Source organism: Vulpes vulpes, chromosome 3 (genome assembly GCF_048418805.1).
Source record: "Vulpes vulpes isolate BD-2025 chromosome 3, VulVul3, whole genome shotgun sequence".
Taxonomy (NCBI): domain Eukaryota; kingdom Metazoa; phylum Chordata; class Mammalia; order Carnivora; family Canidae; genus Vulpes; species Vulpes vulpes.
In genome coordinates, this window is record NC_132782.1 from 75162811 (window position 1) to 75188424 (window position 25614).

Below are 25614 nucleotides of genomic sequence, written 5' to 3' on the forward strand. Positions count from 1 at the left end.
AGCCTATCTTTCATCACGCATCTGCTGCATCCAATTGCAAACAGAGTGGAGTATCTTTTAGCTCAGGAGTGTGTGTTGCTCAAGAATACACACAAAGAGAAATCATTGTTACAGGCTCCCAGTTGAAGTATATTAGTTATGACTCATAGCAGACCTTGGGCAGCAGTGGGGTTCTGAATAATGAATGTTCCCTCAACACCTCTTTTTCCCAAGTTTGTCAATGAAACCCACACTTTGAGAGGGAGAAAGAAATGGAGAAGAAGAAGGACCAGAAACCAACCAGACTGATTTGTATAAACACTAAGTTCCTTAAGATTGTTTTTACTTTCTCTAGTAACTTTTGATTGAACTTTTTTTTCAGTTTCTTTGAGTTATGTACATTTTTTAAAAAGTTTCCAAATAGTATTTTACTTGTTTTCCTTCTCAGGAAATTCAAATATCATCTATTCTGTCATTGAATGAAGCAAATATTATACACTTAGGAAATAATTTTTAAATTATTGGATTATATAGAAAGGAAGTGGACAAGACTGGAGACAAGGCAGAGGAGGGTGTCACTATGACTGTGTCCCTCTATTCCTTGCCACTTTCTTAGTCTCCTGCTGACCTTCCCACTTGTCCCACTCCTGCCAAGGGCTACCTTGCAGCATGCTTGTTAAGTGGTGTAGGGTGCAGAATGAAGGATTACCAAATGGGATATCCAAAAGGCATAACTCTTGACCTCATGGAATTCATTTTATTTTATTTGTCTACTCATAAAATTTATTAAATGTGCACATTATCTGAGGGCTTCTGAATATCTACACCAACTGTTGAACACAACGATGTTATTAGAGTATTAAAACAAGTTTAATTTTGTAACTGTGAAGATAGGTAGCCAGGATGAGTGAACTGTCCATAATCTGGCAGCAATCTGGAGACCACACAGCCCTCTGTGGGCGCTTGGTCAGAGTGCATAGACTGGCTGCATGGTGGCATGCATTCCTGCCAGCTCAGTGACTGATACCACATGTCACACTGGTCATCTAACCTGGGGACATGGGATAGGAGCCTTCTTTAGTTCTCCTTTCACTCTCTCCACCAGATCTGCTTGCTCTCCAAGTCCTTTTGAGTTGTACCTCTGGACCACCTCTCCTGTCTGCCTCCCCTCTCCTTCATCCCACAGCCACTGTGTCAATTTCACTAACATAATTTCTGGCCTAGAGTACTCCTATTTAGTGTCTTTTAAACTCCTAACCAAAGAGAGTTTTTACAAAACAGCTAAATTTAGACACTTAGTATTACCATATTGCCTTTTAAGTGATCCAGGCAGCATTTCTGTATGTTTAAAATGTTTAAGCATTCTAATTACCATATGATCCCAAAAGGACACAATTTGACTCTTAAACTCATCATGTGGTATGCATTAAGTATGCACAGCTTTTTATATTTTAATCATACCTCAATAAAGTAGGGCTAAAAAAAGACACAACTTTAAAGAAAACAAACTATGTGGGCACATTTTTCATTAACTTTAATCATTATTAACTTACTTCAACTGTGATCTCACTAGACCAAGATGAAACTGATTACTTGTAACTCATTGGATTTTCTTAGACCCAAAAGCTATTGCTAATGTATTTTACTACATCTAGACGTGGAAAATCATTTTCTCTTTCCATTTTGCTTAAGTTGCTCCCCAGCATATTTAGTTAAGCTTCATTCTGGTTCAGCGGAACAAAGGCATCCCTAGCTGCCCTGGAGAGAATGCTTGCATTGTCGGACTTTATTGTGTCCTATTTCCGTGGGGAAAATTCCAGAGGTGGTGGGGGGAGCAGATTTTACTTAGCTTACAGCTTTCCTTCCTAACTAAATACTTGAGGAACAGGCATGGATTTAGGAATATAAGAGATAAGCCAAAGTAGGGCTTGGAATCCTTTCTTGTGCTAATTGTAGAATTGAAAGGGAGAGCAGAGAAGCAAAAGCAGGGACCTGTCCCCAACTTTCTTGGGGATTTCCCCAGTTCTCACCCAAGTCCTTCATTCTCTCCTTGCTCCTCTGTCTTCCTTTCCACTCCTTTTTTGGTATTCTGGGAACCAAAGGGAAAATATGTTAATCTCATTTCATTAGCAATATTTTATGGACAAGAGTCCAATAAACACTATTTCTGATAAAAAAATACCTGCCCAATGATTGCTTTCTTCACATCCCATTTTTTCCTTTCCTTATCTCTTCACATTCAATTTCATGGAACACCTCTGGATACACCTCTCCTCCTTTGATTCTTGGGTCTTTTCAATATGCTGTCTTCTATTTTTGTGTTGTTTATTTTGCATTTGGAATTAAAAGCTAAATTTCAGGGGCACCTGGGTGTGTCAGTTGGTTGAGCATCCAACTCTTAGTTTTGGCTCAGGTCATAATCTTGAGGATCCTAGGTTGGAGCCCCACATGAAGCTCCACACTCAGTGTGGAGTCTGCTTGAGATTCTCTCTCTCCTTTTCCCTCTGCCCCTCCCCCACTGTGCGCTCGCTCAAGTTCTCTCTCTCAAACAAATAGATAAATCTTTAAAAAAAGAGTAGAGCATCTTGGGAAAATGCAAGATGCTTTCTCTGAAATTAAAAAATAATAAAAAATAAAAGCTAAGTTTCATTTGGGCTGAGAGAAAGCATTTAGAAAAGGAGAAATTGTGACTGAGGACTCACTAAACTCTACCTAAAAAAAAAAAAAAAAAAAAGAAAAGAAAAAAGAAAAGAAAAAGAAAAGCAGATGAATTATTTCCATCTCCACTAGCATTTGATATTTATCAAATATCTTTTCACGTTTCTCTCCTATCCCACCTGTTCCCTGACAGTTGGCCAGTAGCAAAGTCTCATATCGAATGGGAACAGTCAGTACTCTCCTCCAGTTTGAATGCTTTGTATTTACTTTAAGAACAAAGTAACTTTCACCCCTACTTGATGAGCCTGGTCTCTATTCACCCAAGTAGGAAAAATACATGTTTGTGTGTGTGTGTGTGTGTGTGTGTGTGTGTGTGTGTGTGTGTGTGTGTTTTCACCTCAGGCCTCTTGGGAAGGAGTTTGGAGCAGGGCCAAGCCATCCCAGCCTTTGCCCTCAATTTCACACAGAGTGGAGAGTCTTTTAGTTCAGGAGTTTGTGCTGCTCAAGAGTTTACATAAACATAATGTTGAGAAATACCCCTTGCTGGAGTGGGTGCAAAAGGCAAAGGACAAACTGTTGTCCCCTGAGATGGAGACATTACCAAGTTGGTTTTAGCTGTTCCATATTGGACCCTTTGTGGGAATAACTGGTCCGAGTGTCACTTTTCTCCAACTACTTGGTGAGTTACTTAGTCTCTTCGGAACTCAACTTCCCCATCTTCAAAATTAGAGGTGAGACATGTTCCCTAAAATCCTTTCATCTTAGACGTTCTATGTTAGTGAGATTTGTTTTCCAAAAAGCACACACCCAAAATAATGCCATAGTCCTCAAGATAGGCCTTATGTGTGTTCCTATAATCCTATAATCACCCAAAATAAGGGGGGAAGTATTTGAGGGAAAGGATATTCCTTCCTTTCCTCCTTCTTTCCAGCCTTCCTTCTCCCCTCCCTCCCTCCTTCCTTCCTTTCTCCTTTCTTCCTTTCCTCCCTCTTTCCTTCCTTCCTTCTTCCTTCCTTCTTTCTAGCCTAGCTTTATTGCTTTCTGATGTCTTTAATTGTCTTTTGAGACTAGGGTTGACATTTACAAATAGCTGTTTGGGCGAGGTCTTGTGAATAAGTGAGTGGTCAAGCATGATGCCACAACCTTGGCTCCAACTCTTTCCCAGAGAGCATGCTGTGAACTCTGAAATGCTGTTAGCCAGTCATGAGGCCACAGTTCACATTTCTTGCCAAATTCAGAATTCCATATGAAAAATATCCATAATGTTAAAGAAGTAAAGCACTAGGGCCTTTTCTTTTATTTCATCTATTTTTCTTGGTTCTGGAGTTTTTAACTGTTGACTTTGGTTTTGGTAATAGTAGATACTCTCACTACTTTTTTTTTCTTTAAAACTTGCTGATTCATCCAGCTTCTTAGGGAAATTTTTTTTGTGTGTTTTATATGTCAAAATACGTAAACTATTAATTGCAGAAACATTCTATGTATTCTAGGTTACATTAAAGATTAGACCCTCCAAATTTTTTTTTTAAATAGGATCTCCTCCCCGCATGTAGCCCAATGCAGGGCTTGAACTCACAATCCTGAAATCAAGACCTGAGCTGAGATCAAGAGTTGGGCACTGCACCAACTGAGCTGCCCAAGCACCCCTACACCAAATCTTTATTTACAATTTACTTTTCAGCTTCCATCAAATTAGTTAACCATAATTTAAAGAGAATGGAATCTTCTGACCTTTCCACCATTCTCATGGGTTATAGGGTGCCTTTATGGGCATGGATGAATGTTACAGGCAGGTAGTTTCTAGCCAAGTATAACAGGATAACCATTTCTAACCATTTCATTATACAGACGTAGAATGAAAAGCTCCTTGGCAGGGAGCTATATCATGAATTCAGGCAACATGTGGATGGCTAGACTTACAGGGCCTTTTCATTTCAATCAAAAAATTCTACGTCTCCGTGATTCTGACCCCTTTCTTACCTTCTATATACCTCTGTTGCTGGAAGCTTCCGACAAGGCTCCCAATATTCCTGCTTCTTGGTATTCACTCTTCTGTATAATGAATGCCTTCCTCTTAAGTGAGGGTGGGACCTGGTGACTAGTTTCTGAGGAATGGAACACACAAAGGTGATAGGATATCACTTCCATGACTAGGTTACAAACGACTGGGACTTCCGTCTCACTATCTCACTAGCACGTTCTCTTTTGCTGGCACCCTCTCTCGCTCTTTCTACCTGTTCACTCTGAGAAAGCAAGCTGCTGCATGGATGACAAGGACCTGAGGCCATAGCCTCTGGGCAACCGCCATCAGAGAATGAAGGCCTGCAGTCCAACAACCAGTGAGGAAGTGAATCCTGCCAAAACCACGTCAGGGAGCGTTGAGGCAGATCCTTCTGTTGTCAAGCCTTCAGATAAGGTTGCAGCCTTGTTGACAACTTGACACGGCCTGGTAAGAACCCTGAGAAAGGGGACACAGCTAGGCTGTGGATTTCTGGAGACCTGGACTCCTGGCTCAGAGAAACTGTGACATTATAAGTCTAGTCGTTTTAAGGCACTGAAGACTCTAAAGTTGGGGGTAATTTGTTGTGCAGAAGTAAATAAACAACACATCATCCAAGATTGTCAAGAATCCCCACTCTCTTACCATTGTTTCATCTACCAGAACTCCTTCTGGTGTATCAAATGTTTCATTTACAGATTTAATTTCCTGAAATTTGCTCTTAAAGGGGTTGGACTCGGTCACTTCAGAAGATCCCCTCAGCTGTAAATTTCAGAGTCAAATTCTTTGCTCCAAAAAAAAAAATCATTCACTTTTTCATCCTCATGAAATAAGAAGGGTTTATTGGCCACAGTAGCTGGCATAAGACTAACTGGCTGGCTGTGCAGAGGGCTGCTGGTGTGAGCTGATTCAGGAGCAGAATGTGCTGCCATGACCCCTGCAAGCTTCTCTCCCATTCCCCTCCTCCCGCAAAAGGTCCTCACTACCAGCCACCCCTCTCCCATCTGGAAGGGCTCGGACTCAAGTGCTTACTGTGTATTCTTATTGTGCTTCCTGTCTTGTAGCATTACTAAAGATATTTCTGTGATTCCTTTCTTGTTTCGTTTGAAAGAACATTTGAACTTATAGTAAAAAAGTGCCCGAATTGTCCCTTCTGTTCTTTTTTTTGAGGGCACTGAGACAAAGACAGGTTAAGTGGCAGCCAAACCCTGGACTTCCTTCCTTCAAATGGTAGGGCATTCTGAGCCCTGAAGTCACTAAGCTTTGTTGGGGAACGAACTTTCGGGGTCCCTTGGGAAGATGGCGCTGCTATCAGCCCTCCCTGGATGGCCTGACAAGGACATTTCATGCTGCTGCCTGAATTCTCCAGAGGAGTCTGAAAGTGATACTGTGAACTTTAAACTCTTCTCTCTTTCCTTCTATTTTCCTTCCTTTATTTCCCTTTCTCTCTCTCTTCATACCATCTTCCTGTATCAGCTGCTATAGGCAAAGGCATTAAAAGAGAGTTTTTTGTGCTTGTATTTTTATGAAAAACAGATTTATATACCTCAGTGAAAAACTTAGACAAACAACAAACTCCAGCCCCAGGCATTCTAATGAAGCTTGCTGGTCCCCATTTTGAGGTTACAGTCTGTGGCCAGGACCTGAGTGACAGGTTCTCTAGTGTATAGTGGATGTTGTTGTTAAGTAACAGATTCCCTGGGGTTGCATCAGCCTATGGATAGATGGAAGGTCACATCAATAGTCATGAATATCCCAAATGTCTCTGGGTCTTCCTTTCACCTATATCCTGGGATCATCCTTCCACCATTCAGGGGACAACTGGCAGGTTCGTTACCCCAGGGCATCTACCACATTCTCCCTTAGCCCCTGCTCTGGTCTCCTTGGTTGATGTCCACAGCCCCTAGGCAGGCTTGACCCCTGCTGAGCAAGTGGCATCTTTGTAGACACTCGTATCTCTGCTGAAAACACTGCTCTGAAGCCCCTAGAGTTAAAAAATGTTTAAAAGTGCCAGTATTGGTCAAAGACTTATGGGCAAGCATCACGATCCACTTGAGCTAATTTTTTTCCCTAGGTTTACTTTATTTGAAAGGGAGGGATAGAGAGGAGGAAGGGAGTGAGAGGTAAGAGGTGGGGTGAGAGAGAGAATCTCAAGCAGACTTCCCACTGAGCACAGAGACTGACACAGGGGCTGGATCCCAGGACCCTGAGATCATGACCAGAGCCAAAATCAAGAGTTGCCACTTACCTGACTGAGCTACCTGGGACCCCAGCTTGGGCAAATTTATTTTTTTTAAGATTTTTATTTATTTATTCAGAGAGAGAGAGAGAAAGAGAGAGAGAGGCGGAGACACAGGCAGAGGGAGAAGCAGGCTCCATTCAGGGAGCCTGACGTGGGACTCAATCCTGGGTCTCCAGGATCACGCCTTGGGCTGCTGGCACTAAACCGCTGCGCCACCGGGGCTGCCAAACTTGGGCAAATTTAAAAAGAAAGGGAACATTTCAAAAAAGATTTTATTTATTTATTCATGAGAGACACAGAGACATAGGCAGAGGGAGAAGCAGGCTCCCTGTGGGGAGCCTAATGTGGGACTTGATCCCAGGACCCCGGGATCACAACCTGAGCCAAAGGCAGACATTCAGCCGCTGAGTCACCCAGGTGCCCAAGAAAAGGAACATATTATTAAAAAGATATTGGATAGCTTTTAGAATTCCTGGAGGCCCGGGGAAAACATGATAGGAAGCTCGACAGATAGCAACAAAGGTCCAGATCCTATCTGGGGCTATTACAGTGAAGAAATCCCTCTCCATGATGCCCTGGCAGGACACCCAGCCTGTCCCCACTGACACAAGAATCCTGTCACCATCACCTCCAGAAGAACCTAGGTGGAGATGCTGCCACTGCATCTACTGTCCCTGACACAAGGCCTGTGGGTGTCCCCATGCCCCACCTCCAGCAAAGCTGGGAAAAGCAAGTGTCTAGTGTTTTCACCTCTTTCAGTGGGAGGTGAGCTCTGCTTCCTTAGGTGAGAGATTGCCCAGTGTAGGAGCGGTTTACATCCTGGGCACCTGTGAGAGAACTAGATGTTCACTTGTAGTGGGGCTAGATCCTCTGCCCCACTCGACACTTGAGTCCCTCAGCCTGCTCTAGGCCACATGACATTTGTGCACAAAGTGCATGGTGTAGACCCCAGTGTCCACAGGACCAATCGTGGCCCCTCTTCCCCACGGCCATGTCTGACTCCTATTGATCTCTTCATGCACCCTCCTCACCTCCTCCAAACACCTGTGGAAATCTGCTTCTGGAGCAGCCATCTCACCCATCCAGGGCAACAGTTCCTCCACCATGCTGGAAATCAAGGAAATCATGAAAACTCTTTCCTAATTCATGTAGCATTTCCCCTATCTTCTGAGCAAGCAAGTGGTTGGGGGGGAGGGGGGAGGTCCTGGTAGGTGTGACAGTATCCTGGCAGGCAGAGCTGGTACTTAAATGTGTTCCATGTCTGGGCCTAAATGCCTCCCTTCCTTCCAAGTATCTACCTGCATCTACTGACTTACATAGAGGGACCTTGGGGAAAAATAAACTTCAATCTGTTCACAATTTAGAACTATATGAATTTGTAGGAAGCGCTTGTTGAGAACATATTCCTAATGGCATGTGGTATGGCAGCAGATGTTTATATGGGGCCAGACTGAAGAGGAAAGAGCAGGTGGACATAGGAAACAGACTTGGGTCTGATGTCAGAACCCATCCTACAAGTGTTTTTGCTCCAGGGAGAATGACCATGTGTGTCAGTTGAGAAAATGGTTTTACTACAATCCACCAGTTTGGGGCCCAGATAATAGTGTCCCACCCTCCACAAGTGAGCATAGTACTGAGGGAGGGAGCTGTTTGTTCATTTGATTCTGTTACTTGCTTTTCATGGACATTTGTGGCCAGGGGAGTCAGCAGGGATTTGCCCCACAGGGGTGGGGTGACAGCAGGAGACCGGGGGCAGGTCAACTCAGAGATGACTCCTCTGTTGGGCTGCCTTCTAGATTTTGGGGTTGGTGGTAATAATTATCCTGAGGCAGTGGCAGCCGTGAATTGACTGGCAGTATCGGTGTGGGGGCCTATGCACTGGCATCTCTGAGAAGGTGTGGGGACCACTGGCTGCAGGGTCTTGGCTCAACCGGCATGACACTAGCAATGGTGAAAGATAAACGAATAGTGAGAGTGATTCAGGGAAATAGGGGGCAGAGGCAATGGTATACTTGGCCTCAGAGAGGCACTTCTGAGAACCCCTGGGGGCTGTGACTGCACGGGCCCAGTTCAGTGAGCGATGATGGTAATGGTGATAATAATAGCATGCCAGATACTATTCTTTTTTTTTTTTAAACTTTTTATTTTATTTATTTATGATAGGCACACAGTGAGAGAGAGAGAGAGAGAGGCAGAGACACAGGCAGAGGGAGAAGCAGGCTCCACGCACTGGGAGCCCGATGTGGGATTCGATCCCAGGTCTCCAGGATCGTGCCCTGGGCCAAAGGCAGGCACTAAACCACTGTGCCACCCAGGGATCCCATGCCAGATACTATTCTAAGTGCTTTCCATGTATTCCACTTAGTCCTCACAATTCTATATTTTTTTAAGATTTTATTTCTTTGTTTGAGAGAAAGTGTGTGCACGAGCATGAGTTGGGGGGGGGGGGGCGGCTAGAGGCAGACTCCCTGCCAAGTAGGGAGCCTGGTCCAGGGCCCATCCCAGGACTTTGAGATCATGACCTGAGCCGAAATCAAGAGTCAGAGGCTTAACTGACTGAACCACCCAGGTGCCCCCTCATGACCTCATTAAGCAGATATTATTATCATCTTCCTTCTACGACTCAGCCTTGGACAGGACATGTGGCAGTTTGTATTTTCCAAAGATGGCTGACACAATATCTCCCAAGCCACACATTATTCTGCAACATGACTTTGGTCCTACCATTGAAAGATGAGGTTTATTCCCCTCCACTTGAATCTGAGCAGGCTTCTGAATCTTTTGTAACCTAGAGAAGGCAGCAGAAATGAGGCACTGTGATTTCCAAGGCCTCGGAAATCTGATTTCCTAGGTCAGAAAGGAGATGCACTTTCCGCCTTGTACAGAAATACCTACCCTGAAGCCCTGAGCTGCCATGGAAGTAGTCTGACTGCCATGAGGCCACCATGCTGTGAGGAAGCTCAAACTAACCCACGTGTAGGTCCCAAAACTACACGAGGAGAGAGGGAGAGATACCAGCAAGCCTCAGCTGCTCCATCCCCCTCAGCTGTTCCAGTCCCAACCACTCTCTGATTGCAACCACATGAAAGATACTGAGCCAACCAAGCCCTTCTGAAACTCCCAACCACAGAAACCATGAGAATAATAAAAGGATCATTGCTGTTTTAAACCACTACGTTTTGGTGTAATCTGTAATGCAGCAACAGATAAGTAACAACTTGCCCATGGCTTGTAAGCGGTGAGGCTGAAACTTGAACCTCAGTTTGGAGAACAAAAACACAACACATACACACACTTTTTTTTTTTTTTTTTTGAGAGCTCCATATATACCTGGGGAGGGGAACTGATTCATGCATCTGGTGTTCAAAATTCACAAGATCCACTTATAATTTTATTGTCACCGTGTTTGTACCTACAAGTTGATGCAGTCTGAGATATTCAAATTACATAGGAAAGCTAGAGCTTTTTTTTTTTAAAAAAAAATGTCTGAAAAAACAAACAAACAAAAATATATGTCTGGTTTCTCTCTAGCATGTGAATGACTAGAATCAAAAATGCTTCTCTGGGGCTCCAGAGTAGCTTGGTGGGTTGGTGAGCTGACTCTTGGTCTCTGCTCAGGTCATGATCTCAGGGCCCTGGGATGGAGCCTCATGTTGGGCCCTGCACTTAGCAGGGAGTCTGCTTGAGGATTCTCCCTCCTTCTCCCTCTTCCTCTCCCACTGCCCCTCCCCTCTCCCTCTAACTCGAGCACACACTCGATCTCTCTCTCTCTTAAATAGATAAATAAATCTTTTTAAAAAAATGTTTCTCAGGACGCCGGGGTGGCTCAGCAGTTGAGCATCTGCCTTCGGCTCAGGTCGTGATCCCAGAGTCCTAGGGTCGAGTCCCTCATCCGGCTCTCTGCGTGGAGCCTGCTCCTCCCTCTGTGTCTCTGCCTCTCTCTTGGTGTCTCTCATGAATACATAAATTAAAATCTTAAAAAAAAATTGTTTCTCAAAGACTCACCCTAGAGTGGAGGGGCTGGTTAAAAACATGCAGATTCCCAAGTGCCACCTAAATCTCTGAATTTGAATCTCTTAAAGGTAGGACCAGGACTCTGAATTTTTAGCAACTCTTCAGGGAATTTTTAAGCCTGTTAGAATTTGAAAACAACTGCTCTATGACCAATATCATTTAACCTAGAGAATATTCAGGGTGGGGCTTACAAATTACCCTCCCCTGAAAAATCATGCTCTCATTAACCCTTCAGTCAATGTTACTGCCTGAATTTGCCTGATCCCGAGAGGCTTGACAAAAATACACATTCCTATGCTTCTCCTCTGCTGGGAATCAGATATGAAGCAAAACCTGGGGAATCTGCATTTTATGTTAGGTGTTAAATGTTCTTGAAGTAACTACACGATTTGATGTATTTCATGTAGTTACTGGAATACAGATCAGTTAAATTTGGTATAGCATTTACCCAATATGATAATCTTCGTCTTCAAATAGCAGTTTATTTTAGGCCATTGCTTCTGGAAAAACTTAATTTCACTGAATGCCACATTTTTTTTTTATCCATAGAGACCAAGATTAAGACAACAATAGTTAATATTTATTGAGCAGCTACTATTTAACCCTCCTCAAACACTCTGAGGCAGGCACCACTGCCATCCCCAGTTTATAGATTAAGATACTGAGGCAGAGGGACATTCAGGACCTTTCCAGGCATATGCAGCTAGTAAAGAGGTAGAGCTCCAACCTATGCTCTTAACCTACACAATACTGTCTCTCTGCCCTTATCCTAGACCAATTTCTCTGATGTTCCGTATATGCCTTTATTCAACACTTTTTTGAAATGTAGTTTTTATATGAAAGAGGTTTACCTTGTGCTGTGTGTGACTCATGGCCAAAAGGTTGCTAGAAGAGGCCTTGTTTCTTCTACAAAATATTTTCTACACCAGCAAGGAAAGATCACCAACAAAATGATTAAAGACAATAAAACCTTTTCTTAATGATGTCTGAATAATTTATTCTTGGGCTTCCTGTGAACTGTTGAGGAGTTCATAGAGTATCTTGGGAAGTCTCTAATTAGGAAGTTTCAAAATAACCAAAATGATGAAATTTCATAATAGTTATGTTTGAAGACAACTGCTTTTAGCACTAGTCCCACTAGGAATTCAGCATCTTGGCAGGGGTTTATTTATTATGTGTTTTGCTTTAAACAGGAAGCATGTACACTTATTAGCTTGAAAGTGTTCTTGTCCTCATGTAGAGAGGAAAGTGTATGCAAAAAAAGTAAGTGTGGTGTGCAGGGACAGCCAGGTACAGCTGGCATAGGGCTTCGCAGCTGGCTAGGATATGGACTGTGGGCAAATTAACTCACCTCTTCAGGGGCAGCATATGAGTCTCATCAGAGAATCTCGGAAATCCTCAATGAGAGAATCCTATAAAATGAGGGCTTGCGGCAGTCGCTAGCAAGTGATAGAATATTCTTGGTGATAGAATGTAGGAGAATGCAGAGACATTTAGGTTAGCCAAGCAGGATGAAAAACTGTCTGGAAATGGCCATGAAGTGCAGAAAGATGCCCCAACTCCTGCTGGGGCAATAGGGAAAACATTGATTAGGTCACAGCAGGTCTCCAATGAGAAACTAGGTTTGGTGAGTAACTGGAGAAGTAGAAGGAAAAAAGTGTGTTTCAGATACTCTTGCTGGATAATGTATATCCTCTTAGTTTCAAAGGCTTAAAAAACAATCAATCCCTCCCCGCCATGATTCTAGGAATTGACTGGATTCAGCTAGGTGGTCTTCACTTGGGTTCCTCCTGCTGTTGCTATGGTTGGGGCTGGAGTATTGCAGTCTTCTTCAGTTCCATGTCTGGTGACTAATGCTGGCTGTCAGTGGGGACCTGGGGCTGTTGGCTGGGAGATCTAAATGCCCTCTCTGTTTAGCCTGGGCTTCTTCACGGCATGGTGCCTGGGTTCAGAGAGCAAACATCCCAAGAAGACCATGAGGAAGGGGTATCATCTTATATGATCTAGCCTCAGAAGGTACAGGGGGTCCCTTCTGCCACAGTCACAGACCCTCTTGGACTCAAAGGAACACAAACTCCACCCTGACAAGAGTGGGGTCAACATCACAGTGAAGAAGGACTTGTAGCATGGGGGAATCTTGTTACCGCCATCTTGGAAAATGCAATCTGCCATAGAGGTTAAGTACAAAGAGCAGAATATTGGATCTTAAGAATTCAGAAATCTGGCCAAAAAGGATCACAAGGGCCGCTCCTATGGGCAGTTTAAATGGAATGGAAGCAAAGGTCATGAGAGTTGAGGAAGGTATGGGACGATGAGTCAGGGGAATTGCATGGCCCTCACATGGACACTGACATCCTCAGGAAAGCTAAGGACTTGAGAGAGGTATGGTGAAGGCAGAGAGGGCTGACACTGCTGTAACGGCTTCTAAGCCTTTGGTTCTGGAGTGATTAAAAAAAAAAAAAAGTAATCCCCATGGGGAGGACTTCTCCTATTTGGGAAAAGATATTTGCTGTGGGTCTATTGTTTGTGCAAAGATACTAATGGTTAACATTTTTACAGTGCTTATCCTTTCATTCAAAATGTATTTACTAGGTACCTGCTCTAGTCGGGTCTATTTTTTTTTAAAGATTTTATTTAATTATTTTGAGAGAGAGAGAGAGAGAGAGGGAGAGAGAGCACAAGCAGGGAGAGGGGCAGAGGGAGAGGGAGAAGCAGACTCCCCGCTGAGCAGGAAGCCCAACGTGGGGCTTGATCCCTGAACTCCGGGATCATGACCTGAACTGAAGGCAGATGTTTAACCGACTGAGCACTGAGAGAGAGAGGCAGAGGGAGAGAGAGAATCCAAGCAGACTCCATGCGGGGCTCCATGCGGCACTCGATCTCACAACTCTGAGATCATGACCTGAGTTGAAATCAAGAATCAGAAGTTTATAGCCGACTGAGCCACACAGGTGCCCTTTGGGAAGTCTATTCTAGATGCTGATCTAGACGCTGATACAGTAGTGAACAAAGCAGACAGAGATCTCTACCCTGTTAGGTTTATATTTTAAAGGGAGAGACAAACATAAAAGAGATAGTTTTTTTTTTAAGCATAACACATATAATGTTATATGGTGGTAAATACTAAGGAAAAAAAAATCCATATTCTCTGTGCATATTAGATCCTAGCACAGGGTCTAAGAGCATGGTTCTGAGAGCCAGACAGCTGGACCTTGAATCCCAGTTCTGCGACTTACTAGCTATGTGATGTTTGGCCTCTCTGATCCTCAGTTTCCTTATCTGTAAACCATAGAAAACAATAGTTCCCACTTCGACACTTGTTGTCAGGATGAAATGAGTTAATACAGGTAAAGAATTTATAACAGGATGACAGGGACATTGAAGCCAGCTGGGGGGTAGTCACAGGCTTCAGAGTTCCTACTGGAGCTCTGGGACCAAGCTCAGGTTATCAGTCAGGAACCTTGTTGGGGTTCATGGATCTTGGGAGGAAAAGACCTCCATATGAAGACATATCAAAGGATCCTCAGGCTGCCCCAGGGTAGTATGTGGGATGGCAACGTATAGATGAGATCTCAGCAGATCTCAGGATTTAACCCTGGGTTCAGCCTACTGCAGACCCAGGGAAATATCTGTTTTCACCTTGAAGCAGGAACAAGATTTTGGAACTTAGTTATACTAATAGAGTAGAATGGAAAGGGAGAGGTGGTGAATAATGCACTCATTACATTCTAGTAACAAGCAGAGCATCCGAGTGAAATTTCCCTCTGGGAAAACACATAGGTGGAAAGAGGGAGAAGACGTGAATCAGACAAGCCTGGGTTCTAATTGAAGTTCTACCTCTTTTTTTTTTAATTCCAGTTAGTTACCATATATTATAATATGAGTTTCAGGTGTACAATATAGTGATTCCACCCGTCCATGCAACACCCAGTGTGAAGCTCTACCTCTTAAGTAATTAGACAACTTAACCTCTGAGGCTTACTTTTCTCCTGAAAACTGAGAATCATGATACCTACACTATACAGATCTTATGAAGTTTAAGTATAGCTTATCAAGAGGCTGGCACAGTGTCCAGCACTTAGATGTGTGATCAGGTGATGGCCTCTTCACCTAGTGGGTCAACAGGTCACCTGTGTACATAGGATGTGTACTGGTCCACTCCTCATCAATATTTAAAAATGAGCATTTCTTCTGTATTGATAGTTATGAAATGATATCAGAATCCACTCTCTCTCAATAGGACATTTACTTTGAGTGATGTTTTCCTGAAGGACCCTGGGACACCTGGGCTTTCACAGATTCTGCTGTAGAAAGATATCTGGCCAGCTACTTCCAATATTGTCCTGCCATATCCTTGCTGTGACCTCTCCCTAAACAAAAAATGAAGAGTATAGCATCCAGCTCAGCAAAACAAGCTGGGGGGCATGAACAAGCTTATGGAAACCTCTTAGGATTTCTGGTTTGAGCATGGTAGATTAAGCCAACACAGAAAACAAAAAAATACATAAGTATTGGATAAAACATTCTCAGAAAAAAAACTTTGCTACATAACCAAGCTTGGCAGGAAGAAAGGCACATCTCCAGGTGTTGATGAAAGATAGACCTTGAAACCAGCACAGGGAATGGAGTTGTAGCTGCAGTGGCCTGGGGGGATGTGGCCAGGGATGCTGGCCTCAGAAACCAAGGTGATGAGTAGAGCCAAGATCCCTGCTAGACTGAATCTGTCCCTCCAACAAAAGGGAATGGGGAGAAAGTCTTTGGGAGCACAGAGTTGGAGGTTTCCTGAATGAAGTGTCATTCAAGCTGGTCTCATTCATTCATTCATTCATTCACCCATTCACCAAGTACTGTGCCAGGCACTACACCAACTACTGGGAATATAAAAGACCCAGCCACTGGCCTCATGGAGTTTGCAGTTAGTGGAGACAGCATTAAATGGGCAATTACAATGCAGAAGCTCTACGTGCACTTTTTTTTTAGAGAGAGAGAGAGAGTTTGTAAGCAGGGGGGAGGGGCAGCAGGAGAGAGAGAATCTCAAGCCAACTCCGTGCTGAGCATGGAGCCCAATGTGGGGCTTGATCTCAGGACTCTGAGATGACCTGAGTGGAAATCAAGAGTCAGATGTTTAACCAACTGAGCCATCCAAGCTCCCCTCCATGTGCACACTTTTAAAAACAGCTTTATTAAGATAAAATTCACATGCCATAAAAATGTACCTTTTAAAAATGGTTTTAGTGTATTCATATTGTTGTGATTCCACCACCACTATTGAATTTCAGAACATTAAATTACTTCAAAAAGAAACTCCATAACCATTAGCAGTCACTTAGTATTTTCCATCACCCCAGCTCCTCGTTACTAGGAATCTATTTTCTCTCTCTAGAGGTTTCCCTATTCTGGGCATTTCATTTAAAAGGAATAACACAATATGTAGCCTTTTATGTCTTCTTTCACTTAGCATGTTTTCAAGGTTCATCCATGATGTAGCATGCATCAGTATTTTGTTCCTTTCTATGGCTGAATAGTAATAGTCCATTGTACGCATATACTTTTGTTTATTCATTTGTCAATTAATGGAAATTTTTGGCCATTAGGAATAATGTTCCTATGAACATGCTCATGTGTAAGTTTTTGTGTGGACACATGTTTTAAATTCTTTTAGATATATACCTAGGAGTGGAATTACTGGGTCATATGGTAATTCTGTGTTTAACATCTTAAAGAATTGTCAAATTGTTTTCCAAGTTACTGCACCATTTTATATTCCTTACCAGCAATGTATGAAGTTTCCATCTGTGTATAAATTTTGATGTTTACATTCTTGAATTGGAAATCAACCTCCCAGAGTTGTGCCTATCAGCAGAAGAAGGTCTTGGCTCTCTGATGGTACTGCAGAAAGGGTGATGAACAGCTTTGCCTGTCTGGGAACAGAGGGGCTTCTTCTGTACAATAATAGGGCTCTTCTGTGTGAGCCCCCAACAGGGACAGCCTCACCTAGTTTCCCTCACAGTGTGAGCTCTGTGAGGCAAGGGCCATTTCTCATCTTTTCCACTATGGCTCCAACCCTTACAGCTATTCCTGGCATGTAGTAGGTGCCCAATAAATATTTGTGGAATAAATGATTGGATTAGCCTCTTGCTTTGTCTGTCCAGTTACCTCTTCCTGCTTTTGGGAATAGCACTCCTTTGTTCTTTGGGAGGGCTGCTTCTTTGTAGAATCTCCTATGGGTATGTGGGCTGCCAGACCCAGCACTCTTTCTAGCTACAGGGCCCATGAATGACCTAAGGCTGGTCAACCTGGAATCTTCATTAGGATTTTTTACAGTGAACTTAAGAGGTGATAGGCAGTTCCTTTCTGGTAGGAGAAGACAAAGATGCAAGATGGAAGAACTACAGTAGCTACTTTTCCTTCTGAATGCACAGCTTTCCTGAGAGAACAAAATCAACACATAGATGGGCAGAGAGAATCCTGATGGAGTTTGAATCCCTGGCCTGGTGAACTGGGTTTGTATTAGCAGAATCTTCACTATTATAACAGAGGTGGGAAAGTCTTCCAGGAGAGAGAGATAAGTAAGCTGTGAATAAGTAAGGAGTTTGAAATATCCAAGGTGAGAGGTAGTGAAATATAAGTGAGGAATTCAAAGTCTTCTCTATCGTTCAGCAAAAAAACACCACTAAGAGAGGGAGAAGGCAAGACATCATGTGGGAGAAGATATCTGCAATAAACTTACTGACAGAGAATTTGTATCCAGAATATATAAAGAATTTCCAGGGGCACCTGGGTGGCTCAGTGGTTGAGTGTCTGCCTTTAGCTCAGGGTGTGATCTTGGGGTCCTGGGATCGAGTCCCACATCGGGCTCCCCGCACCAAGCGTGCTTCTCCCTCTGCCTATGTCTCTGTGTCTCTCTCTGTGTGTCTCATTAATAAATAAATAAAGTCTTTAAAAATAGAATTTCTATAATCTCATAAGACAGACAACCTAATTTTTTTTTAATTTTTATTTATTTATGATAGTCACACAGAGAGAGAGAGAGAGAGGCAGAGACACAGGCAGAGGGAGAAGCAGGCTCCATGCACCGAGAGCCCGACGTGGGATTCGATCCCGGGTCTCCAGGATCGCGCCCTGGGCCAAAGGCAGGCGCCAAACCGCTGCACCACCCAGGGATCCCGACAACCTAATTTTTTTTTTTTCAACCTAATTTTTTAAGTGGGAAATAGACACTTCACAAAGAGAACTTTTATGTACTCAATAACCATATGAAATGTGCTCAAATTCATTAGTCTTCAGGCAAAGGCTATTTTCAAACCACAATGAAATCCCTCAAGAGAGCCACCAAAATGTGTAAAAAGTAATAGCACTGATACTGCCAAAGTTTGGTGAGGCTGTAGGGCATAGAGAAATCTCATACATTGCTAATGGGAGTTTAAATTGGTATAACCACTTTGGAAAACTGTTTGGTCATGTGGTGGCCCTGAGTACACCACTTAGATCTCCCTTCAAGACAGCCTGCTTCAAGGGGGCTAGTCGGCCAATAGCCTCCAGCTGCCGTACCTTTCGATCCACCCCAGTGTTCATGTTGAGGCCATGGTTTTTCCAGGCTGCCCCCAGCCAGGGACTGTGCTAGTTGTGCAGAGGTGCTAGTTCCAGGCCATCCTGAATCCTGCCTTGCAGGTAGCTCCTATGGTGGACACTCTGTACACTGGGCTCCCTGACAGCCTGGCTGGGACTGCAGGCTTTCACAGTGGTCAGACCTGCATTGTGGTCTGGAGGTTCCACATGTCTGCTTTTCCTCTATCTATCTTTTATCCTTCCCAGGAATTGCGCCTGTAAATTTCTTGCACATCGAATTCTACCTTGGCATTTGCTTTGTGGAAGACTGAATTGACAGAGGCAGTATGTACTAACACTGTCTGACTCTAAGCGCACTCTTGGATATATTCCCAATAGAAATGAGTGCTCATGTCCACCAAAACATGCTTATAGAACATTATTAATGGCAGCTAAAAGAAGATCAATGTCTATCAACAGTGGACAGAATGGATAAATAAAATTGTGGTTATAGTCAGGAACAAGACAAGGATGTCCATATTGTTATTTAACATAGTACTGGAAGTCTTAGCCTCAGCAATCAGACAACAAAAATAAATAAAAAGCATCTAAATTGGCAGGGGAGAAGTAAACTTTCACTATTTGCAGACAACATGATACTCTATGTAGAAAATCTGAAACACTCCACCAAAAGATTGCTAGAATACATGAATTCAGCAAAGTAGCAGGATGTAAAATCAACATACAGAAATCTGTTGCATTTCTGTACACCAGTAATGAAGCTGCAGAAAAAGACACCAAGGAATTGGGATCAATCTCATTTACAATTGCACCCAAAACAATAACATACCTAGGAATAAATCTAACCAAAGAGGTAAAAGATCTGTACTCTGAAACTTTATAAAAGAAATGGAAGAAGACACAAAGAAGTGGAAATCATGTTAATCATTCATGTTAATTGACTGGAAAAACAAACATCCTTAAAATGTCTATAACTACCCAAAGCAGTCTATACATTTAATGCAATCCCTATCAAAATACCACTAGCATTTTTCACAGAGCTGGAACAAACAATCCTAAAATTTATATGGAACCAGAAAAGACCCTGAATAGCCTAAACAATCCCGAAAAAGAAAACCATCCCGAAAAGAAAGCTAGAGGAATCATGATTCTGGACTTCAAGCTATATTACAAAGCTGTGATCGTCAAGACGGTATGGTACTGGCACAAAAACAGACACATAGATCAATGGAACAAAATAGAAAACTCAGAAATGGACCTACAGCTATCTGGTAAAATAATCTTCAACTAAGCAGGAAAGAGGGGGATCCCTGGGTGGCTTAGCGGTTTAGCGCCTGTCTTCGGCCCAGGGCGTGATTCTGGAGTCCGAGGATCGAGTCTCGCATCTGGCTCCCTGCATGGAGACTGCTTTTCCCTTTGCCTGTATCTCTGCCTCTTTCTCTCTCTCTCTCTCTCTCTCTCTCTCTCTCTCTCTTTCTGTGTGTGTGTCTCTGATGAATAAATAAGTAAAATATTTTTTAAAAATCAGGAAAGAATATCCAGTGAAAAGAGAACAGTCTCTTCAATAAATGGTGTTGGGGAAACTGGACAGCAACATGCAGAAGAAGAAACTGGGCCTCTTATACCATACACAAAAATGAATTCAACATAGATTAAAGACCTAAATGTGAAGACTGAAACCATAAAAATCCTAGAGGAGAGTACAGACAGCAACCCCTTTGACCTTGGTCATAGCAACTTTTTACTAGACATGTCTCTAGAGGCAAAGGAAATAAAAGCAAATGTAAACTATTAAGACTTTATCAAGAGAAAAAGTTTCTGCACAGAGAAGGAAACAAAACTAAAAGGCAGCTTCTGGAATGGGAGAAGGTATTTGCAAATGATGTATCGGATAAAGGGCTAATATCAAAATCTAGAAAGAACTTATCCAACTCACCACCCCCAAAACTGAATAATCCAGCTAAGAAATGGACAGAAGACATGAATATACATTTCATCAAAGAAGACATCCAGATGGCCAACAGACACATGAAAAGATGCTCAATATCATTCATCATCAGGGAAATACAAATCAAAACCACAATGAGATACCACCTCACAGCTGTCAGAATGTCTGAAATTAACTACTCAGGAAACAACAGATGTTGGTGAGGATGCAGAGAAAGGGGAACCCTCTTGCACTGTTGGTGGGGATGCAAACTGGTGCAGCCACTCTGGAAAACTGTGTGGAGGTTCCTCAAGGAGTTAAACATAGCGCTACCCTACGACCCAGCAACTGCATTACTAGGATTACTAGGTATTTATCCAAAGGATACAAAAATACTGATTCAAAGGGATCCATGTACCCTGATGTTTATAACAGCCTTATCAACAAGAGCCCAAATATTCATCAACTGATGAAGGGATGAAGAAGATGTGGGATACACACACACACAATCGAATATTACTCAGCGATTAAGAAAAATAAATCTTGCCATTTGCAACGACGTGGATAGAGCTAGAGGGTATTTTACTAAGCAAAATAAGTCAGTCAGAGAAATACCATATGATTTCACTTGTGTGTGTAACTTAAGAAAACAAAGCAGATGAACATAGGAGGAGTTTAAAAAAAAAAGGAGACAGGGAAGCAAACCATAAAAGACTTAACTATAGAGAACAGACTGAAGGTTGGTGGAGGAGGTGGGTAGGGGGATAAGCTAAATGGATGATGGATATTAAGGAGGGCACTTATGATGAACACTATGTTATATTTAAGTAATGAATCACTAAATTCTATTCTTGAAACCAATATCACACTATAAGTTAACTAACTAGAATTTAAATGAAAATTTGAAATAAAAAAATTAAATATAAAAGTAAAACTGCTATTCATATTGTGGACTAGAACACAGCAATGAGAAATAACAAGAGCTATGCATGATAGCATGGATAAACCTCACAGCCGTAATGATGAGTGAAAGAAGCCAGATGGTCAATGGGTCTCATCAAGTCAGGAAAGGAATATAGAAGGAGGGGGGTTGTGGGAGACTAATCTCATTCAGATTTATGGAAACCAGTACCAGTAGAGAGAGTGGTGATCTTTTGGGGACTGTGGTAAGCAGCCTTTAAGATAACTCCCAGTGATCCCATCTCCTGGTTTCCATGCTTTTGTGTTAACCCCTCCTTTTTGATGCAGATAGGACCTAGAGACTAGCTTCTTTTTTCCTCTCTAGCATTATTAAGAAATAATTGACATACAACATTGTGTAAGTTTAAAGCGTACGTGATGATTTGATATATGTAGGTATTGTGAGATGACTACCACAATAAAGTTAGTTAACACATCCATCACCTCATACCTTTTGTGTGAGTACGTGGTGAGAACGTTTAAGATTTACTCTCCCAGCAACTTTCAAATATATGATATGGTATTAACTACATTCACCATGTCGTACCTTCGATCTCCAGAACTGATTCATTTTATAATTGGAAGTTTTTACCCTTCGACCAAATTCTCCCCATTTCCCCCACTCTCCAGCCCCTGCCAATCACCAGTCTACTCTGTTTCTGAGTTTGGCTTCTTCAGATTCCACATACAAGTGAGATTGTATAGTATTTGTCTTTTTCTGCTGACTTATTTTACTCACCGTAATGTTCTTAGGATTCATCAACATTGTCTCAAATGATAGGATCTCCTTCATTTTTATGGTTGAATAATATTCCATTGTTTGTACAATACCACATTTTCTTTAACCATTCATTCTTTTAAAAAAGTTCATTTATTTATTTGAGAGAGAGAGAGAGAGAGAGAGTGCAGAGGGAGGGGCAGAAGGAGAGAATCTTCAAGCAGACTCCCTGGCTGAGCACGGAGCTCACTGGGGGGCTGGATGCTGGTGGGGCTCCATTGTGGCAGGCGGGGTACCCACTGAGCAGGGACCTCATTGCATGGTTCCACTCCACAGCCCGTGATGTCATGACCTGAGCTGAAACCAAGAGCTGGTTGCTCAAGCGACTGAACCCCCAGGCACCTCTTTATCTGTTCATCCTTGATGGACAGTTAGGTTGGGGACGAGCTTCTAAGTAACAGAATAAGTAAAAGTGAGTGGCTGTCTATTCTGAGATGAGTTTACAACAAAGACTTCCATTTCTCTCTCCTATTCCTTGCCCCAGGGGAAGATAGCAGCTTCTTATAGAAAAGGTACAAGTGGCTGGAACTAATGAAGGACCTGAGGCCTGACAATGGTGTTTGAGTGAGACTGAGAGAGGATTCTATGCCTTGAGATGCCTGCAGCCCTGGCTGACAAGTTGAATGCAGCTTTGTGAGGGACCCTGAACCAGAGGACCCAGCAAAAGGGCACCCACATCCCTGACCCACAGAAATTGTGAGAAAATAAGGGACTTTTGTTTTAAGCTGCTAAAGTTGGGGTAATCTGTTTTCCAACAATAGATAATACAAGCACATTGCTTATTACTCAAAATCACTAAATAAAGCTCCTCAAATCTCTTTGAGAGATGCAACCAGGGGAAAAGCTGGCCACCTCCAAGAATGTTTCTTTTCTCTTAAGGACAGTGACAATCACACACATGTATATTCTTTTTAATTGTGACCAGCAGGAAGCTAAGAGGCAAATTTATGGTTCAGTTTTAATAATTATGCAAGGCCTGATGACCTGCTTATCTGTGTTCTTACTCCTGGTGTTTCCTTTTATTCTGACGTTTTTCCTTTGTCCTGGTTTTTCAGTTCATTTTCACATTTTTCTATACTACATTAATTATGTTAAGCCATCTCAAATTCACCTTACAGAGAAGCAAAGCATTCATAATAAAATTTTTGGTTTTTTCATAAATAATTTTTAAAGATATTTAAGTTTGCACCTGTTGAACACGAAGGTGCTTGGTGGGGAACAACAGGTAATGGAAGCATGGCTCTGGAGCTCTGGGCATTGGCCAGGGATAATTTGGATTGGGTCAAAAAATATCAAATAATAATGACAGGAAAGGAAAACACGCTGGCAATCGATCACCCCTCCCCGGGGGGAGGGGCCAAGGGCTCCCTGCCCCATCCCTTTCGCCCCTCAAGCCCCGCCCCTTCCCCGGCCCCGCCCCGCCCCTTCCCCGGCCCCGCCCCCTCCAGGCCACGCCCCCTCGGGCCTGCCCGCCGCGCGCGCCGCGCCGCCTCAGTCCCCGCCCGCCGGTCCGGCCTCCCGACGGTTGCGCGCTCCGCCCCTCCCTCCGCGCCCGCGCGCGCCTTCTCCGCCCCGCCGGGCTCTCTCCTTTCGGGGCGGTTGGGCCGCGGGCCTGTGGGGGCGGGGCCCAGAGGAGGCGGTAGAGCCAATGGGGCGCGGCGGCGGCGGCGGCGGTGGCGGCGGCGGCGGAGGCGGCGGCGGCGGCGGCGGCGGCTGGGTCGGGCCCCGACGGGCGGCGGCGGCTGAGCTGGAGGCGGAGGGCGGCGGCGGCGGCGAAGGCGGCGGCGGCGGCGGCGGCAGCGGGGGGAAGATGGCGGCGCCCGTCCTGCTGAGAGTGTCGGTGCCGCGGTGGGAGCGGGTGGCCCGGTACGCAGTGTGCGCCGCCGGGATCCTGCTCTCCATCTACGCCTACCACGTGGAGCGGGAGAAGGAGCGGGACCCCGAGCACCGGGCCCTCTGCGACCTGGGGCCCTGGGTCAAGTGCTCCGCCGCCCTGGCCTCCAGGTAGCCCGGCGGGGGGAGCGGGCCGGGAGCGGCCGAGCGCGGCGCGGGCGGAGGCTGGGGGTGGGGAGCGCGCGGCGGGAGCTCGGGCCTGGGGTGGCGGGGACCGGGCCGCGGGGGACCGACGGCGCCGCGCGGTGGCCGGGGCGGGGGGGCCGCGGCCCGCGGGAGGGCCGCGGGGGTGGAGGTGGCGGGGCCCGCGAGCGGCGAGGACGGATGAGGTGGCAGAGGCAGCGGGAGGCCGGAGCGCACCGGGAGCGGGCGGGCAGGCGGGGGCCGGCCGGGAAGGAGCGGCAGGGGCCCGCCGAGGGTGGGTCCCGGCCGCTGGACAGATCCCCGTTCCGGCCGGCGAGCTGGGTCGGGAGTGCGGGACCCTGCCCGGGAGCCGTGAGGTCACCGTCCGCCGCTCGTGCCGGCTGGTCGCAGCCGAGGCTTGCCTCCGGGCTCCCCGCTCCGAGGACAGGTGTCTCTGTGGTCAGGCCTCTTTGTACTGGCGCTAAGGAGAATTTGCGGACCTCCTGAGACGGTGACATTTGCAGACAAACACGAATTTGACCCTCCTCTGGAAGAAGATACCGGCACTTAACATATCTGATTTCTTGGATTCCCCTCGTTTATTTCCGTGCGCCCAAGAGGGGGAATTGGCCTGACTTTGGGTCTAGTTAAAGCTTTCTTTACCTAAAATAGAGGGGTATGTCAAGTGTGGTCAGTAGAGGGGCATTGGTTGACTTTTAAACATTGTAGATTAGTATAATGGGACACTCATAGAAGATTAAAAATACACGCCTTGCCTAAGTGGAGGGATTGGTCTGCTTTACTGATAGCTTTAAGTTTTTAAAAATGTTCTAGTGATTTATCTGTCACATTCTGTTTTCTGCACTAGGTTTTCCTAGGCAAGTTAGTTTGGAAAGGAAGAGGAATTTACATCCTAAAGTGGCTGCCCTTTTTTTTTTTTTTTTTTTAAAAGAGGAGAGTTCATTAAAAGTAGCAAACGTAAAATAAATGACTTCAAAATTGATAGGTTGCAATTTTTATAGAGACATGCTTAATATGTTGCCTTTCTTAACAGTAGTTATATTCAAGCAGTTCCCCCCCCCCCCCCCCCCCGTTGATCTGTAAATTGCTAGGTAGACGGTAATGTATAGCTCACTAGTTTATTTTGACCTACATATTGGTGATTACATGAACAAGCAAGCATTGGAGTTTGTCTCGTTATTGTTTACAAACTTCAGGTTGCCGATCTTTTTCCACTTAGAGGGTTCTGTCTCATTTGCCCTTAAACCAAAATCCTGTGCTTTAGTGGGAAAATAGTCATCATTATTGCTACATTAAACACATGTTTAAAATGTAGATATTAGTTAACAGTTACAATCTATCAATGTGACAGAAAGCTCACATTTTTGGTTGCGTATTTTGAACCAGACTTAATAGATTCAGCATCCCTTTGAGAACCACAGAGTGTATTTTATGCAAACATTTGTATGTTT

At 44.2% G+C, this 25614-nt stretch overlaps 1 protein-coding gene and 1 pseudogene across 2 annotated transcripts in view; one reads left to right on the forward strand and one right to left on the reverse strand.

The window, feature by feature from the left end:
- Positions 1-13042, reverse strand: part of LOC112934131 (E3 ubiquitin-protein ligase RING2 pseudogene) — a 37083-nt pseudogene extending 24041 nt beyond the window's left edge.
- A 10645-nt stretch (positions 13043-23687) lies between these two features.
- VKORC1L1 (vitamin K epoxide reductase complex subunit 1 like 1) overlaps positions 23688-25614 on the forward strand; it is a 70485-nt gene continuing 68558 nt past the window's right edge. The window contains exon 1 of one of the 2 annotated variants that reach the window (XM_072752750.1): positions 23688-24130. In XM_072752750.1, coding sequence (XP_072608851.1) covers positions 23775-24130 — 356 coding nt within the window. In that variant the 5' untranslated portion in view covers positions 23688-23774. The remainder of the gene's footprint in view (positions 24131-25614) is intronic. The other variant, XM_026017486.2, reaches the window with a different exon arrangement.